Source organism: Phragmites australis, chromosome 20, assembly GCF_958298935.1.
Source record: "Phragmites australis chromosome 20, lpPhrAust1.1, whole genome shotgun sequence".
NCBI classification, from domain to species: domain Eukaryota; kingdom Viridiplantae; phylum Streptophyta; class Magnoliopsida; order Poales; family Poaceae; genus Phragmites; species Phragmites australis.
This window is the reverse complement of record NC_084940.1, coordinates 950,754-970,033: the sequence shown is the minus strand read 5'-3', so window position 1 is coordinate 970,033 and position 19,280 is coordinate 950,754. Positions and strand designations below refer to the sequence as shown.

General features: G+C 43.3%; 2 protein-coding genes across 2 annotated transcripts; both read left to right on the top strand.

Moving 5' to 3' along the window:
- Positions 1 to 645: 645 nt before the first annotated feature.
- On the top strand, positions 646 to 4,106 carry LOC133902429 (U-box domain-containing protein 44-like). The gene is made up of 4 exons (XM_062344015.1): positions 646 to 959; positions 1,079 to 1,578; positions 1,659 to 1,968; positions 2,256 to 4,106. The coding sequence occupies exons 1-4, from the start codon at positions 920 to 922 to the stop codon at positions 3,878 to 3,880; spliced, it is 2,475 nt and encodes an 824-aa protein (XP_062199999.1). The 5' UTR covers positions 646 to 919; the 3' UTR covers positions 3,881 to 4,106.
- Positions 4,107 to 13,226: 9,120 nt separating this feature from the next.
- LOC133902291 (F-box protein SKIP23-like) lies at positions 13,227 to 15,359 on the top strand. The gene is made up of 2 exons (XM_062343897.1): positions 13,227 to 14,424; positions 15,220 to 15,359. Exons 1-2 carry the CDS (start codon positions 13,227 to 13,229, stop codon positions 15,357 to 15,359), a joined length of 1,338 nt encoding a protein of 445 aa, XP_062199881.1.
- The last annotated feature ends 3,921 nt before the right edge of the window (positions 15,360 to 19,280 follow it).

Below are 19,280 nucleotides of genomic sequence, written 5' to 3'. Positions count from 1 at the left end.
TATAATATTCCTGGCTTGTCAGGCAACTCAGAGAATGAATCACATAGAATTGGACGGTTATTTTGACTTGGTCGTGTTTGATGTGCTCGCTTGTCTATATTGGTATACCAGTCCACAAAGATTGCACCTCTGGGGTGGGTCTTGACCCGTTTTCATCCAATTTAGATTATCTGTCAAGGTTTTGGATAAGTCAACTGTTGAAATTGCCATTTGTCTTATCATTTCTTAGGACACGTACAGTACGGTGATGTTTAGCTGTCTATAAAAGATGACATATGAGATTTGAGATGATGTAGAGGGAAAAGAATGAGAGAAAAATATCGCATAGTATTTAACACATGGTTTATTGGATAATTTGCTGCCGTCAAAGGATTATTGATGTCTATATTATTGTATACACAGATGATTTTTATAGACAATATATTATATGAGTTGTTTTAATTACTCTCTAGAAATGATGCCGATGAATACGATGTCTGGGGCCATTGTACATGCCCTAAGCCGCTCATCACACACGGCAGACGATGATTCGGTAATTTCGCGAACGACCGGTCAATGACGAGACAGACGAATGTTCACCATGTCTCCGCAAGAAACCTGCATAAAAAAGGTATGGCAGCCGAGCAGTTCACGTCGCCATGCCCAGTCGCCATGCCCACCGTCAGCCTCGCAAAGTCGCAACTGCTCACGTTTCCAACAGCTCCTCTTCGCGCGTCAATGCGTCGTCACTCATCGCCGCGGCCTCTCACCGTCTCCATCTTCGCCGCGCCATTGGCCAACCAGTCGCAGTCCCATCTCGACTCTGCTTTAAACTACGCGAACCCAATGGCGCCAAGTCAACCCCACCGGCCACTACCCCTGCTCGCTTCCTCAGATCCGGCCTGGCGGTCTCCTCCTCCTCCTCCCCAAGCCACGAGCCATGGAGCGGTACCGCCAAAAATCGCGGCGCCAAGAAGAAGGTACGCAGTCGCACGAACCATGCTGCGTCGTTTCAAAGATCACAACGACATTTTCATGCCCACATGGTGTTCGACGAATTGCTCACGAGGGCCTCTGGTTCTTTGATTTTGACTTGCAGACGGTTTCGACGGGAGCGATGACGACGGGGTGCTCTCGGGGTTCGTCTGCCCGATCACCATGCAGGTGATGAGGGACCCTGTGGTGATTGAGACCGGCCACGCCTACGAGCGGGAGGCGATCGCCAGGTGGTTCTCGGAGTGTCTCGAGCTTGGCAGGAGGCCGTGCTGCCCGATCACGATGCAGGAGGTGTACAGGACGGAGCTCAAGCCGGTCATGGCGCTGCGGGCTGCAATTGAGGAGTGGACGGACAGGCGGGAAAGGGACGAGCTCCGCAGGGCCTGCCAGTGGCTGACGAAGGATGCCTCAGAGAAAGAGGCGGTGCGGGCGTTAGGCTGTGTTATGCACGGGTGGAGCGGAGGAAGGGTGGGCATGCATGTTGTGCGTAGTGTGGGAATGATGCAGATGGTTGGTGGCATGCTGAGAAGCGGCAGTGCAAAAGTGCGTCTGAAAGCGCTGGAAGCTATTCAAGTATTTGCCAAAGAAACTGATGAATACAGGGTAGGTGGAAGAAGATGCAATGAAGTTGAGTATTTGTGTGTTGCAAGGTAGTATTGACAACATGTCTTCATCCTTTGCAGGAAGCTGTGTCGGAAGGGGACACCATTCGCACAATCATCAAGTTCATCGATTGCGAGGATTGTCAGGAGAGGGAATTGGCAGTGTCTGCTTTGTGTGAGCTTTCAAAGTCTGAATTAGTATGCGGAAAGATAAGTGAATTGAATGGAGCGATACTTATATTGGGCAAAGTGGCGGGAAGCAAAGCCAACGACCCAACAGTCGCTGAGAAGGCTGAACAGACACTTGATAATTTGGACCGGTGCGAGAAAAATGCCGTGCAGATGGCTGAAAATGGCCGACTAGAACCTCTACTTAACCTGCTTATTGAAGGTATCATCTCCTTCCCTGTCACTTATGGTTATCCAAACATATTCGGTTTCCCATAGAAAAAACATATTGGGTTATCTATGTTAGTTAAACATTGTGATACTGACTTAAGTTTTATTTATGTGGTGGTATCTGTAAGTTTGCATTTTTTTAATCCCGTGCGTTATTTTGACATTTAATTTAATTTTTCCACAATTTTAACAGAGTGAATTTATTAGTTTACTATGTTTGGTAGAAGTACTATACTTGTTTCTTACACCGTAATACATTTTATTCTGAAAATTCATCAGGTTCTCCAGAAAAGCAGCTGCTAATGGCCTCATCTCTAGAAAAGATTGTTTTGTCTAATGACCTGAAGATCTTAGTGGCCAAAAGGGTGGGTTCCTTATTTGCTGGTGTTGTTGAAAAGGGCAGCTTGGAAGCAAAAGAAGTTGCTTTCAAGGTGTTAGAACATATATCCGCCAATGTGGATAGCGCTAAGGTTCTTATAGAGGAAAGTGTCCTTCTCCCTCTTTTCCGAGTTCTCTCTATCAATCACGCCAATCTCCTTCCACCGAGGTTGCAAGAGGCTGCAGCAGCAGTTCTATCTAATCTGGTTGCATCTGGTGTTGACTTTGCGACAGTACCACTTGATGGTGACCGTACTCTGGTGTCTGAAGACATTGTTCACAGCCTACTTCATTTGATCAGTAACACCTCACCTCCAATACAGTGCAAGCTGCTTGAACTTTTCAATACGCTGAGCAGTTCCACAAGAACTATACTATCCATTGTGTCAGCTATAAAATCTTCTGGTGCTATCACCAACTTGGTGCAATTTGTTGAGAGTGATCATCGGGAAAGCCGCATTGCATCCTTAAAGCTGATATACAAAATTTCATTCCACATGGACCATGAGATAGCGCAAGTCTTCCGAGCAAGTCCAACTCTGCTTGGCTGCTTAGTTAAAGTTACATTCGTAAATGATGGAAACACAGATGAGCAAGATGCTGCACTTCAAATTCTGGCAAACTTTCCTAAAAGGGACAAGCACCTCACCAGAGAGCTAATGGAGCAAGGGGCTTTCAAGATAGTTGCTCGTAAGGTGTTAAGCATCTGTCGGAGGGAGCCTGGAAGTAGCATCTATGATAATAGACTCCTTGAAGGCTTTGTAAAAGTCCTGGCAAGGATAACATATATTTTGCGAGAGGAACCACGCTGCATTTCCCTGGCTCGTGAGTATAACCTTGCTGCCTTGTTCACTAGCTTGCTTCGGCTGAATGGGCTGGACGAGGTACAAGTGGTCTCTGCAAAGGCATTAATGAATCTCTCGTTAGAATCCAAATATCTGACTAGCACACCAAAATATGATGAACCTGAACAGAAGTCTAAGCTTGCATGGTTTCAGAGGAAACCACCAAGTATTCAATTTTGTCGTGTTCATTCTGGAATCTGCTCGAATAGGGATAACTTCTGTATCCTAGAAGGGAAAGCAGTGGAGCGGCTGATCCATAGCTTGAATCATTGTAACAAGAAAGTTGTTGAAGCTTCTTTGGCTGCTCTTTGCACTGTACTTGAGGATGGAGTAGAGATTGCAGAAGGTGTTTTGGTGCTCCACAGGGCCAATGGAATTGCACCAATATTTGAAATCTTGAAGGAAAATCCGACAGGCAGTCTTCAGCACAGGGTGACGTGGGCTGTGGAGAGGATTCTGCGCGCGGAGGAGATTGCTAAAGCTGCTGAAACTGATCGTAGTTTGGGATCTGCACTTGTTCATGCTTTCCAAAATGGAGATTCCAGAACACGTCGTATTGCAGAGGCAGCATTGAAGCACGTCGAAAAGATACCAATTTTCTCCGAAATTATTGATAAGCGTCCCTCAAGACGAGGTTCATCCATTGGAAGCATGGAACGCTTTTACAAGTTCGATCGCTAGGTTGGTATGAAATTTCCATGTAAAAGAATTACATAGCCTGTTTATGCCTCGTGGACAACATTTCTCTTATTATTTCTAGTTGATATATTATTTCGCTATAGTGGGAACCACAGTTTCTTTTTTAAAAAAGTAGGCAGTTAGGCACTGATAGTCGACTAAACATGATGATGTAAAAATCACTTTCTTTGTACCTGTAATCTCGACAAGCAGTGTATCTAGTGACGGTTAGTCTCAAAATATTTGCCTTATTCGGCTTTCAGTAACTCCATCGATGCATAAGCATTTTCAGTAATTAGCACATCAACCTGTACGACTGCACAGGCTAGAAATTTAGTTTACAGCTCAATTATAGATATTTATATTAATAATGGTTGTATGCTAAAATACATCAGCTATTTATATTTAAATATTAGAATGTAAAATATAAATATAATTTTTGTTCATAATATTAGAATCATGTTTATTATTTGTGAATAGATCTAATTTATATTTTTCATTTTATGTGTTATGCAAATTGATTTTTATTTGTTTCTTGATTTTTTGAAATTATTATTATTATTAATCTCGCCACCGTATCTCATATTATTTTTTAAATACATTATAAATTCTTTGATATTATTTTTATGTGATAATCCGTAATATGTTTGCGTTCTGTTATTTTAATTTTGTAATGTTTGATTACACGCATATTTAATTGGCATATTTTAATTGATTTGAAAAAATGTGTTGATTGCTAATGTAACTAAGTTGGAGTTTGCTAACGTAAATTTGTTGGACAAAGGGTATCTACAACTAAAAAAGAAGAAAAGGTAAGGGAAGAAGTAGTGTTGTGGTTGGACTCTATGATTTATTTTTTAATCTTCTATGTTGTTTTGTCTGGTTGTTGATCTATGGTAACAGCCAGTCAATCAATCAATTCGACGGTTGGATGTTTTGCTTTTTTATGGAAATTTCTAGGATTTTACTAGGATTAATGTGGAGGTACCAAAAGGAACCTCCAATTAGTAAATATAAGATTCCGTTGACACTTAGGAAGAGGTAATGTATGAAGTAAAGGTAAAAATTCTCTTTTGTGAAAACCATTTGGTCAAACCTTACCTGTTACTGCAATAGACACAACAGTAGTTGTAAAGAGCCATCTGGGTTCAGTCTTGACTGAAAACAGTCAATGAATAATTTCATGGTAAGAGCAGGTATCCTGTCAAACTGGAAGGGAGCTCATATCTTACCTCTGGCCGATATAGAAATCTGGAGATTACTACCTTTTCAGTAAAAAAAAAGAGATTAGACTATCCATCCTGTTACTAGTATTTATCAGAATTTTTTGAAATAATATTATTTTAATAAAAAATTGTATAAATATTATCCAAAATTGGCAATTGCAAAGATAGGTGCCAGTTGACACTCTAATCACCGATTAGGGTGGTATCAACAATTGGAGTGTCGATTAGCACTTATCGGCTCTCGGTGTGTTGACAAGGTGGGGACAACACTCCACGTCGGAGCCACCCAGGCTATTGGCGTACGCATAGCACTTCTCAGCCCACCCACGGTCGAGAAGTGGCCACGTAGCCTTGTCAGATATCCGTGTGCCGACAGGGTCGTATAAGCCATCCGTATGCTGACACCTCTTGGAATCTAACCCCCCTCGTGGCCACCTATCTCTCTCTCCCATTCTCTGTCTTCACCAAGAGTGAGAGGCAATGACGCGCAACTGGGCGAGAGAGAGAGAGAGTGAGGGGGAGAGGGTGGTGGGGGTGAGGTGCGGCCGGGCTGAGAGAGGGAGAGGGCGGCAGGTTGGGGTTGCGATCGGTCTAAGAGAGGGAGACGTAGTCGGAAGACATTGGAGGTATTTTTTTTTTACATAGAGTAATTTGATTAGAAATAGAATAGTAGGTTAAATACATTAGACATAGAATAGAAAGTAGATTAGGAATAGAAATAGAATAGAAGGTAGATTAGGTTAAATACATCAGATATAGAAGGTAATTAGATAGGGCAATGTCAGGTATCTAGCCAGAGCTCACTTGGCTGATGTGAATACAACACTGCACAATCCTTCGCTCTTGCAAAGCAGTCCTCTTGGTTGCTGTTTGAGCCACCCCTCTACTAGGATCCAATACATCAATAAAAGCCTCCTCCATCTATCACCCAAAATCATACAACTCAATACTAGCAACTAGGGGAGGGAGAGCTCGGGGAACAAGGGCAGCGAGGAGGGGCAATCGGATCGGGACCCTGTCATCATGACGTCGGTGACGTTGTCACTGATACGTGGATCTAGCCTTATACGTCAGTGACGACAATATAAAGTTAGGGGATCTCAGTCCGGGCAATCCACCACCAGCAATGATATTGGAGGATTCCTTTGGTCCGAATGATGAGCCACTTGCTAACTCACTTTGCAAGGAAAGAGTGAGTTTTATCCCTCTGCAATGTTTCAACGGGTGCGGGTTCCTTGCCCGAGGTTCATCTCTCACTATCAATGAACAATGATCTCTTTCATTTGGCATCTCCTTGGGTCCTTCTTCAGACTTAAGAACAAAGCTCACAATGCAGACCACTTTTTAAAACATTTCTAGGCAGCTAAATCAGATAACGAGCAGCTTAGCCAGAGGGGCTCTCTTTTCCTTAGGCCAATGTAACCTCACATTATCTTCGTTATACAGGGCCTTGCTCTATTATTACATTTCTTTGTAAAATCAAATTTTGCCTTCACCTTCCGCTGATAAAATTATATGTGGTCTGCAAAATGATATTTTCCTAATTAAAAAAGCATATCATCTTCTCCTTCAAAAATTTGATGAAACGTCAGCAAATCCAGAAGGGGGTGAGTACGATGACTCATTGTAGACAGACGAAGGACAATAACTGAACAACCCTTTTGGCCACGCCACTTTACCTCTTGCAATAAAGGTTGTTGGAGATGAAAGATATTTCTTGTACCCCTTCTCCTACAGAGTTTTTTTTTTAAAATAATATTGTTTTATCGAAAAATTATAAAAATAATAACTAAAATATGATATTTATGAAAATAGGTACATATCGATACGCAGAGTGCCAACTAGACCTATCGGCACTCTATTTTGCCGACATCCCACGTGACAGTGGGCCCGATGGCCTGTCAGCACTCCGTGTACCGATAGGTCATGTGTTCCATAGACAATATTTAAAGAAAAATAATAATTTTTTATATGATCTTGGATGAAGATGATCTTATATGAAAATTATAACTATCGACGAGATCTATAATTTTATAGTTTAATACTATTCCATTTGAATCTGTTTAAATAACCAAAAGTGACTTGAAGTTCTAGATCTAGTTTTTCAGATCGGAAATTTATAACTACCTTCTGAGAAGCTAAACCGATTCAAATACGAAAGTATTCAACTACAAAATTATAGATCTCATCGGTATGCACAATATTTATATAAAAATCATCTCCATCTAAGATCATATAAAAACTTATAAATTTTTCTTTAAATATCATCTAAGGGACAGAGCAAAGTGCCAATATGCCCCCGGTCTCACTACCATGTAGTATGTCAGCACGTGTACTCCACGTGCTGATAGATATCTATTATTGTATTTTACGAATTTAGTACTATTTTTATATTTTTTAATAAAATAATATTTTTTAAAAAATCACCCTCCCCCCCCTCCCCCCCAAAAACAAAACTGTTTGACCTCTTGGTGCATGCAGCATGCTGGTGTACGAAAGCCAAAAAAAATAAAATACTTGCCTAATAAATTCAAAACAAAGAGATTAATTTGAGCCTTTCTGGTTATCTTCCCAAATCTTCTTCCTCGTTTCATCTGGGTTCACACCCACTGGCTCCTTGCCAAATCTTGTCCATGGATCCGTTGGGTTAAATCCATTCCCCATCCTCCAATATAATCCATCCGCTGCTTAGAGACTAAGCACGCAAGCGTGGAAGTTGATGTCATCGTCCATGGCCATGGCTCAGCCTCCCCGGACAAGATCGCGATCGGACTGGAGCTCCGTCCTGTCGAAGCCCGAGCTCCTCGAGTCCGTCGGGAAGCATGTTGCGCCTGGCCATGATGTGACGTCCTTAAGATCCATGTGCTCTTAGTGGCGCCGTTCCATTCAAGAGCTTCGCGCCGCTCCTGACTCGGAGAGCGTCATCTTCTACATCGTGTCGGGGAAGAGGGTGTTCTCCTTGCCTCTCCTAGACATGGCTAGAGGCGTCCGTGATGTTGCTGAACCTCTTCACTGGCGCCTGCGTCGCGCTCCTGCCGGTCGACAAGAACATCGCGGTGGCGTCTTCCTCGACACGTGTGTCTAAGGTCGACGGCCGGTGGGTGCTCCATCTCGATGACGGCAACGAGAATGCAGTTGCTGCAAGTGCCATCAAGCTAGATGAGATGACGGGCGTGTTCTTCCATGAGCGCTCGACGGCCGGAGTGCGTGGTCATGGCAGTGCTCCTGAACTCCACATAGGTCGCGTTCTGTCGGGTTGAGGTTGACAGCGCTTGGACGCTGCTTGACACCAACCTAAAATGCTCCGTGGGCCATATCATCCGATGCCAGAGAAGTTCTTGGCAATCGACTTCAATTGGTGGATCTCCATCTTCAACAGCAATGTTATCGGTGCAACTCCAACTACGACGCTAATGCTATCGATGTCGTCACCTACGTGGCTCTACTATCGTAGCTACTAGAATCAAATGGCGAGCTGCATATGATTAGCATCATGGTGAGCATGATGAACACATCGCTTCACATACCACATCACGATCTACAAATGCAACCTCCTCGACCAGACATCAACGTGGTCCAAGGTGGAGCACATTAGCGACCTGAATCTATTCGTATCAAAGCAATTCGGTATCAGTTTTAGTGGAACAAGTGTCTCTAAGTGTAAGAGTAACATCATCTACTTCTTTGAGCCTTTGTATCGGGGTTAAAACGATTTGGAACACCGTTATGGGCTCATTGACATTACTACTGGCACATCACAAGTGGTGCCTTTTTTTAAAAAAGATTTAGTGTTCCAAACCTCTGTCGGTTTTGACCTAATCTTTGGACAGGAGATACGTGACTATTGTTTGTTGTTTGAAGGTTTATATATTAGTGCAAGCAACCTGGCATGTTTGGTTCAAGGCAGCAAGAGGGTTAGGTACATTATATTTGGCTTTTTTCAGCTCGTGAGCTGAATTGTAACAAAATCTAAAACGATACAGCTCAACCGTTATAAAAGCGAATGCAACCAATTCTCTCCTTTTATTTTAATTTTTGGCACGCAAGTTAATGGCGCACACTACTATGTGTAGCACGTCACGACCCGAGTTTGTATGGCCACTTGTAAAAATGTGCCGGGCGCCGTGATTCAAACATACGTCACTAGTCACTCTCTTTATGTTTTTTTTATGATTTTTGGATCATATCAACTTGTCATTTCCGAACAACTCGGTTGCATGAATAGAAAAGGGGGAGACCTCATATATATATTCAGAAAATATCACACTTGTACATTAAAAAATAAGAAGAAAATACTACATTATATTTTTGAGCGAATAATTCATCTTATTATATTTGTCGTATCGTAATATTTCTGCGAGAACAAGGAGTGTTCAACCTGATTGATCATAATTTCAGTTGGGTTGTCACAGTACGAGGAGAAATCACCAAAACAAGTAACTCCCAGCAATAGGCTCGTCTGAACCAGCAGAACAAGTCAACGCTGGTGTGATTTAGTTGAACAGTACTTAAAGATTTTATCTCATGTTGTAATAGAATTTGTAGCTGTACCGTTTCTTAATAAAATGAACACATAACTATAAAATATGTTATCAGTGATGGTTCAATACCTGTCATTGATGATGATTTTGAATTGCCACTGATTAATCTACTGACTATCAGTGTCAGTTTTAGAACTGGTACTGAAAGTTTCCATCACTGCCGATTTGTAGATCTAATCGGCTGTGATGGTATTTTCCAAAAAAAAGATGACCCATGGTGCCACCGTGCCCCGGCACCGCCGCACCCGCTCCTCGCCGTGGTTGCTCCGCCACGTGTGCCCTGTAGAGAAAAATGCGGTGGTAAGAAGGCCGCTGCCACAGATCCATAGCGCCCAGGCTCCCGCAGCGAGCTGAGCTGAGGTCACACATGCGGTCGTTCTCTGCACCGCCTGAGCCCCCACAATCACTGGGCTGGCCGCGCTAGACCAAGCTCCCTCCGCTGCTCACAAACCAAAGCCATAACCAACACCTCGCTTCTGCAGCGACCATGGCAAGGCTGAGGCCTCTTCTCTGTAGCGACCTCGCCTTTACCCACGCTACCTATTGCAACGAGCTCTTCTGCGTCAGCCCCTAGCGCTTAGGGGCGGAGGGACATAGTCGCTCGGGCCGAGTTTGTCACCCACCTCGCATTTACCATCGCTTGCCCTCCTTAAAGATCCAACATTGCTGCCGCTGCTCGAGCCCTCCATGGCTCGTCCTCAGGCCACCCCTTGAGCTCGTCTTGTCGCATGAAGCTTGGCGTAAGCCCATCCGGGAGAGGTCACCTGAATCTCATCGCTGAAGTGGAGGTTGCTGTGGTTGAGCTCCTTGTCGCCAAGATCGCTATGGTGATCGTGGAGGTCAACTTGGATCTCCTCACTGCCGTGCTCACCGTGGAGGTTGCCGTGGATCTCCTCGTTGCCGAGCTCGCCGTGGATCTCCTAGCCCTTTCCTTCCTTGCCTGTCAAAGCTCGCCATGGATCTCCTCGTTGGTGAGCTCACCGTAGATCTCATCTAGACATATGAGAGAGAGAGAGAGAGAGAGAGATGTGGTATGGTGGGAACGAGAGAGATAAGATAGGGCGGTGGGGAACAAGAGAGAGGGTTGATACTTAGATTTTTTAAGGGACGCGATCGAGCGGACATAAGGACCCTGAAAAAAAATTGAATCCAATAAAAATTTCAAGTCTGGATATTGCTTCACTGCCAATTGTTATTAAAAACCAACAGTGATATTATCACTGTCGGTTTGTACTAAGAACCAGCAGTGATAAGCAATCAGCAGTGTAATTTTTTTAAGAACCGACAGTGATGCTATTTTACTTAGGAATCGACAGTGATAACTATATTAGTGCCGACTTTTAGTGAACCAGCAGTGATAGATCGATATATAAAATCTATTTTATAGCAGTGACAAATTATCCTATTTCAAATAAAAAAGTACTTGTAGCTAGCTGCTACCTCACATTGGCTCGATCGGTTTGGCAATGGAATTAAGGCAGCTTCTGTTTATATGTATGTGCAGGTTTTCATACAACTTTTTTTTTCTCTTGCTGAGAGTGTAGCATTTTCATACGGAATTGCATTTCCCAACAAATGATGTATGAAATAGTTGAGCGTGCGAGAGCCATAATGCTCTAATTCTTTTAGAGTGAAACCGATCGGCTAAAGGAATGTTTGTTTTAGTTTTAGATTGCGAGAATTTAGTTTATTTTGCAGAATCCGTGAAATCTTCTTCTCACCAGATTATGTATCGTAGGATTTCGTAGTATAATTTGACATGTGGATTGTAAAAATCAGTTTTTATATTATAACCATTTATTTTTGTTTTTATTTTTAAGGCTAGAATCTATAATCAGAATAAAAAACGACAAGGCCTAAGGAAAGCACTATGCATGCTACGATCTTCTGTTTGTACGTATGACACAGATCTATACCATGAGTTGGAACTTGGAAGCCGTTTATCTAAACGTTGCTCTGGATCACACGGTGTTGACTGATGGAGGGTGTGAATTGTGATTACATGGGTGACTAAGCGCCGTACGTATAGTGGCGTTGATTGTCTAATATATGTAATCATTTTGAGATTTACAATTCATAGGTCATAGATTCAAATCGTCATTGCAGACAAATAATCCACATGACCAACGTACGGTTGATGAGAAGAGAACAATGGCTGCAGTCGATCATGGGAATAAAGTTCTAAAGTTGAGCTATGCGAATTGCGAAGCGACGATTGGTTTTCAAGCACTACTTACTAGCTGTGCAAGTACAAATTAAACTACATCATACTCATATTTTGTTGCTATATATAAGGCGCTCAAGATCCAAACTTCAAGATATTTGACCAACGATATGTCCAGCAATATGTAGATTTTGAGATATAAAATGGTACCATTGAACTGTCCATTCAGTTAGTATTTACCATTCTATGGCCTGTCAAGCCACAGCTTGAACAAAAAATGAAAATATGCCACTTCGCTAATTGCTCCTCATTTCTATGTTTCTTTGATACGTCTACAAAGAAAACATCCAGGCGCCAAGTTCTGATTTTTTAACATTCTTGCAGGTTTCACATCCAACCTCTACTTTGCTCAAACGTAGCAAATTTCTTGCCTGAGGTTAATCTCTGACTATCAACGAATGGTGATCCCTTCAAGCGCCCAGAAGACAGGAAAATCAGGCATCTCCTTCAGTCCTTCTTCAGAACGAAGACCAAAGCTCACCATGCAGGCCGCTTTTTAATACATCTCAAGGCAGCCAAGTCAGATAATGGTCAGCTTAGCCTGATCAGGTGCTTTCTTTCCATCAGGCCAATGTAGCCTCACATTATCAACGTTATAGGGCAGGCCCTATTATTACATTTCCTTGTAACATCAATTTTTCCTATACTTTTCACTGATAAACTTGTATGTAGTCTGTAAGATGAGATGTTTATAACTCAAAAAATAATAATGTGCTCCTTCAAGGATTGAGAACCAATAATCTTTGTAGACTGGCAACGGACAAATAAGTGAACAACCCTTTTGGCCATCGTGACGTACTCTATATCTCTTGCAATAAAGGTGCTTGGAGGTGAAAGATATCTTCTTCGCCCCGTCACTGCAAAACATGTTCAAGCAACTACTTTGCAACAAATACAACCAAGCAAGTAACCCAATACCAAAACGATAAACTGTTCTCTTGCGGAACCATTCAACTTTCTGGCACTGTGACAGCTGGTTCTTCGGCCCTGGTACTTTGCATGCTTGCTGCATGCAGCATGCTGGTGCGAGAAAGCGAAAAATTCCTGCTAATAATTCCAAAACAATGCGATTAACGGGAGCCTTTCTGATCATCCTGCCCAAAATGCCAGCTTTAACTTTGGCTTGTCTTAATGGCATAGCATTCAATAGCTTTGCAAGAATGGTCTGTCACTGCGTTTCATCTGGATTCACTCTCATAGGCTCCTAGCTTGCCATTTCTCTCCAATCTTGTCCACGGATCCGTTCGTTTAAATCCATTCCCCATCCTCCAGTCCATCCTGGTTTCGCAGTTGGATGATTGCATCCGTTGCTTAGAGAGTAGACACCATTTCTTGCGTGGGAGTTGATATCATCGTCCATGGCTCAGCCTCCCCACACAAAATCTCTACCAGACTGGAGCTCCGGCCTGCCGGAGGAGCTCCTCGAGTCCATCGGGAAGCATCTAGCATCCGGCCATGACGCGGCGTCCTTCCGATCCACGTGCTCCCCATGGCGCGACGTCGTGCCTTTCAAGAGCTTCGCACCGCTACTGCTACTCCCATTCAGCCCCGAGTCGGAGAACGTCACCTTCTACAGTATGTCAGAGGAGATGGTGTTCTCCTTGCTGCTCCCACACGTGCGCGGCAAGGTGCCGTGTGGCTCATCGTGTGGGTGGCTGGCGCTGATGAACGAGGCAGCATCCGTGATGCTATTGAACCCCTTCACCGGTGCTCGTGTCGTGCTTCCGCCGCCTGATGAGCATGTCGCAGCGGCGTCATTGACACATGTGTCGAAGGTGGACGGCCGGTGGGTGCTCCATCCCGCCAATGACTATGAAAACACGCTTGCTTCCCATGCCGTCAAGCTAGACGAGATGAGGAAAGTGTTTTTCCATGAGATCGTGCTCTCCTCGCCGCCTGACGTAGATGGCCGGGAGTGCGTGGCCATGGCAGTGCTCGCGAGCTCCACGGAGGTTGCATTCTGCCGGGTTGGGGTTGACAGCACGTGGACGCTGCTCGACACCTACCTGGAATGCTCTGTGGACTCCATCGTCCACTTCCAAGAGAGGTTCTTGGCAGTCGACTGCATCGGAGAGATCTCCATCTGCGGTAGCATCACTGCAGGTGCAATTCCAACCGTGATGTTGATGCCATCGTTGTCGCCACCAGATGAGCTCTGTCATCGAAGCTACTTGGAATCAGATAATGAATTGTACCTAGTCGGCGCCATTTTGAGCAGCACGTGCCATAGGACACGACGCTTTACCTACCACACCATGATCTACAAGTGCAACCTCCTTGACCGGACACCAGTGTGGTCCAGGGTGGAGGACGTTGGCGACGTAACACTATTCATATCGAAGGAATTCAGTGACAACTTCAGTGGAACAAGCGTCTCCAAGTACAGGAGGAACAACATCTACTTCTCTGAGCCTTTGTATGAGGATCAAAACGATTGGAAGCATCGTTTGGAGATTGTTGACATTGCCACTGGCACATCAGAAGTGCTGCCTTTCCTCGAGAAGATGCAGCGTTCAGAGGCTCTATGTTGGATTAGACCTAATCCTTGGAAGAGAGGTACGTGATTGTTGTTTGAAGATTTATATATTAGGGCAAGAAACCTGAGCGTGTTCAATTCATGGTCGTAAAGCAGCGACAAAAGGGTTAGATATGCTATATTTGGTTATTTAGTTTAGCGAATTGAGTTGTGAAAGTCGTAACCGATTCTTGCCTTTGTTTCTACTTTTGGCGCGCAATTTAATTGCTAACATGGATAATCTGGCCCATTGTAAAGACGAGTGCGTCCAATTCTCAGCTTTATTTTAACTTTTGGTGCGCAATTTAACTACACTAACATGGTGTGGTACATCACGATCAAGTGTGCATGGCCACTGGTAAAATTGTGTCATCCACGATCTAAATATACTTTTTTTACAAGCATCTTCCCATGCGCGGTCTATTTTATAGATCTTTTGGGGTGCGTAATAGGAGTCGAACTTCCACCGGTTCTCTTCACTCATAGAGTTTTGTCATTGGGCTACCAACCCGTCCGCATGATCCAAATATACTCGGTAGCCAGTCTACCTTTTTTCCTCTGATTTTGTTTGACCATGTAAAATTTTCATTTCTGAACAACTTGTGTTTTCCGTTTGTACATATAGATAAAGGGGGAACCCTGTGTGTATATATGTGTGTGTGTATATATATATATATCAGATAATATTGTATTATGATTTTATTTGGGGAATACACCGATTATATATTGTTGAGCATACATGAGTAGTTGTCCGAGAATGATTCATCTTATTATATTTGTGTAGCGCAATTTTTCTGCAAGAACAAGGAGTTTAACCTGATTGTTAATTATTTCAGGTGGGCTGTCAAAGTGCAACGTTGAAGAACCGCAACAAGAACCAGCTCCCAGCATGCTAGGCCTGCCCGAACCCGAACCTGAACCTGAACCTGCAGGAGAAGTCGTCAAAGCTGATGTGGTTCAGATCAACAGCACTTAGAGATCATATTTAGTTAAAGCTGGCTAGCTGCTGCCTCATATTGTTCGGTTTAGATATATAGATGGAATAAAGCAGGTAGCTTCCGCTTACAAATGTATCCAGTATATTTTCAAGCAAATTCTTTGGTACTAGTTGAGAGTGAAATAACCAAAACAACAGTGATCGAACAAATGACTATGGCGTGTGAAAGCCATCATGGTCTAGCTAGTTTTTCTTTTCATAGTGGATCCTGTTGGGTAACGTAGTCATTGTTTCAAATCATCATAATGGAGAGTCCTAGAACTCCCGACATATAATCCAACTCAACGACACCCTCCCCGGCACGTAGACGATATTCATTCACGGCTAGCATAGTCTTATTCCCTGAACGGCACCCTCCCCGGCAGACAGAAACTACTGTAAAATGCAGCCGCGCGCGCACCTTACAACATCACAAGCTTGGATTGTCCAAGTGATGCAACCAGCGTATGCTTGCTACTTGATTAGCGACACACTAGCTCCGCTCCCAGCCGTGCGTGCCCGTCCGCATCCGTGAAGCTGCTGATGAATCCCTTCACCGGCGCCCGTCGCGCTCCCGCCGGCCGACGAGCACGTCGCACAGACCCTCATCCCCTGCGTGCTCACCGACAGATTTGTGGGATTTTTCCTTCTTTGCTTACATTTTCAGGTGAGGTGGTGCCTCAATTTTGGTCTTTTTTTAACGAGCCGGCCTCGATCATGGTCTAAGTTGGCAACAGAATCACGTTCATCATCTTGATTGTGTAGATGGTTCTGTATAGTGGCTGCTAGTATGTCATTGGGTACCTTCAGGACATGAAGTTTATTAGTACGTCCTTTTTCTTTGGAGCAGCGGCTGTTTTTGATGAAATTTATGTGATGCAGGCATGCGTTTTTGTTTCATTTCTTGCAGACTTATTCCTAGAGCTCATGCTTGAAATGGAAATTTCTTTGCAGGCTGTCATCAGCACTAAATACTTCCAAGCCAAAGCCAATGGTAGGGGAAGACTAGATTTCTATCTTTAATGAATGGAGAGGAAAAAGTGGAAGGAGAAGAACAACTTACCAAATGCATTACAGAATACTAAAAAACCTATTTGGACATGGTGTGGTTTCTAACATTTCTATGGGGAAAGAGAATGTTAGTAAACTGAGTATGCATGATGCTGATATACTGATAAAAGAATTTACAATACCAGAAATTTTGGGAATGGGGGAAATGAGATTTGAAAAATATGTTGGATGATTTTCATAACGGCAAGATAAATATACAAAGATTAAATTATGGGATTCTTACTTTGCTACCGAAGTCTAGGGATGCTAATCAAATTCAAAAATACATGTCTATTTGTCTTTTAAATGTTAGTTATAAGATTCTAATTAGGGTTTTGATGAACATGTTAGTTAAAGTGATTAGCCCTGTGGTCTTTAGGGTGCAAACTTAACTGCTTTATTAAAGAGAGGTATATAATGGAAGAGGTTTTGATGCTACATGAGACATTGAACACTATGCACAAAGAAAAACAATCTAGAATTTTGTTTAAAGTGAATTTTGAAAAGGCGTCCAAAAAATTAAAGTGACCATTCTTGTATCAAATATTACGAATTAAAGGATTTCCCACTGTTTGGTGTGATTGGATTATGAAAGTTGTGTCGGGAGGACATGTAGATGTGAGAGTGAATAATAGGATTAGGCCATATTTTAAATCTTTCAATGGATTGAGACAGGGGATCCCCTGTCCTCCTTGCTTTTTTATATTGTAGCTGACACTTTAGTTATTTTGATTGAGAGAGCCATAGATGCGGATTTAGTGAAAGGGCTAATTCCAGATTTGGTACATAAAGGGTTGATCATTCTGCAGTATGCAGATGACACTATTTTTCTCCTAGAAGATGACCTTGAGGATGCAAAAGAACCTAAAATTCATTATGTACCTCTTCGAGCAGATATCTGGACTCAAAATAAATTTTCATAAAAACGAAGTGTATAGCTTGGGGGAGGCAACAAAAAGGCAGGATATGTGTCGGGTTCCCCTGAACCCAGGTTCCCCTATGCCTCCTGTATCAATCTATGGATCAAGTAGCTGATACGCATAGAATTCAACAGAATGATATCAAATACATACTTCGAATAAAACAAAGTAAAATAATAATAATAATAATAATAATAATAATAATAATATGAAAGGGGCAGAAGATGGCCTGGTGGACAAGGATCCATAGCAGACCCGCCAGGTAGAAGAGCCTATAGCACAGCAGAGCGAAACGACGGCGTAACCCAATGTCACAGGCAACTCGGGTGCGGACACGACCTTAAGCTTCTTCTCTTTGACTTCATCTGGGTTGAGGTTGATCTCCATCTCAATAATCTGAAAGCAATAAGACTGAGTACGGAAGGTACTCAACAAGCCATATACTACTTCAAGTGATTAATAGATGCATAATGGATATCTAGTGGGTTGTTCCATTCAGCCTTCTGGACAGAAATACTCTGGTGTTACCATGCTTTGATCACCAAACTATCCGGTGAGGCTTAGCCTTCATTTTTCAGCACGACACCCTTCTCTGAAAGAATTACTCCGGTGAGCACACTTGCTAATCATCGGACCTTCTGGTGAGGTCTTTAGGCCTCTCTCTCCCTTTGTCAAATATGCTCCGGTGAATTCAACACCTAGAGCAGCATCGGACCATCTGGTGAGCCAAATCTTCCTGTGACTTCTCTAATTTGATTCAACTTTATTCTGGGTGCGGTGACTTTTTCATATATTACATACATTAGACCTACTAATATATATTTTTGACAAACATATTAGTTTCATTGACTATATTATTATCAATTACCAAAATCACCATCATAATCTAATATGATTATTTTTGGTACAATAGTTTTTACTTAGTTTTTCTTAATTAACTGAACATTTCAGTTTGTCAGCTTTCTTGATATTACTACAGCAGACAGGTTTCCTGCTGGTTCAATTTTAGAAAGAAAAAAAAAACCCGCTTAGATCAACCGATCAAACTATATGAATATGAATCACCCCCCCCCCCCCCGGGCTTAGGTGGAGTAATAATCGATATGATTGAGATGGAGAAAGGACTATGCTCACAACACAACAGAGATGAGAGATGAATATGAGGGAGGCTTACTACGGTCTTCTTGGATTTGCCGATGATCTGTTCGCGTAAGCGCGACCAAAGCAAAAGCAGGCCTCTTCCGGAAAACGGGTCGAGGGTGAGAAGCCCGAGCTGCGTCCCCGTTCCTTGGGAAACCGATCGCGACCGACGTGGGCTGCGTTCACGGCGATCGAGCCCGTTCGATCTTTTCATGCTCGTGGTCGTGGCGGCACTGCATGAAGCTTGCGTTTTTCGCCTCCTCAGCACGGCGGCCATTCTCGCTCTCGCCGGACGGCCGCGCCGGCCTGTTCCTATGCCTGGGCGCGGCGGCCCGCGCACGCCGGCCGACTCGTCGAGGGCGCGCAAGTCGCCGTTCGCGCCCGCGCAAAACTTAATTATTGGAGCTTGTTGGCCATGGAGTACTTAAGCTAGATTATTGCATGCTCTTTCAGTTCTGTTCCTACCTAATATAATCGAGACAGTACGACTGTGCGAATCGCTCAATATAGCGGAATGAAGACAGATGGATCGTCCAAACTCCAGAGTCCAAACTTGGACTTCAAAAGTTCCATGCATATCCCCACCGGCCAGATTAGTCAGAGACTAGACGATTGTGTATAGCTTTGGTTTGAGTAAAAACTGACAAGACATAGATGCATCAACGTCCATCAGTTCTTGTACCTGCATTTTCTCTGATTTGCATAATGTACTTTCGCTCATCATCATCATCATCACTTGCGTTGTGGAACCATGGATCGAAAGGTGAAGAACACTTCTGTCCGATCCCAAAGGAAAAGCTGATGCATGCAT

What these genes read in the sequence shown, in the direction of transcription:
- LOC133902291 (XM_062343897.1), top strand. Translation starts at nt 13,227, where the DNA reads ATGGCTCAGCCTCCCCACACAAAATCTCTACCAGACTGGAGCTCCGGC. An exon ending in ACCTAATCCTTGGAAGAGAG is followed by an intron (nt 14,425 to 15,219) that starts GTACGTGATTGT and finishes TAATTATTTCAG; the next exon opens with GTGGGCTGTCAAAGTGCAAC.
- LOC133902429 (XM_062344015.1), top strand. Translation starts at nt 920, where the DNA reads ATGGAGCGGTACCGCCAAAAATCGCGGCGCCAAGAAGAAG. An exon ending in AAGAAACTGATGAATACAGG is followed by an intron (nt 1,579 to 1,658) that starts GTAGGTGGAAGA and finishes CATCCTTTGCAG; the next exon opens with GAAGCTGTGTCGGAAGGGGA. An exon ending in ACTTAACCTGCTTATTGAAG is followed by an intron (nt 1,969 to 2,255) that starts GTATCATCTCCT and finishes AAAATTCATCAG; the next exon opens with GTTCTCCAGAAAAGCAGCTG.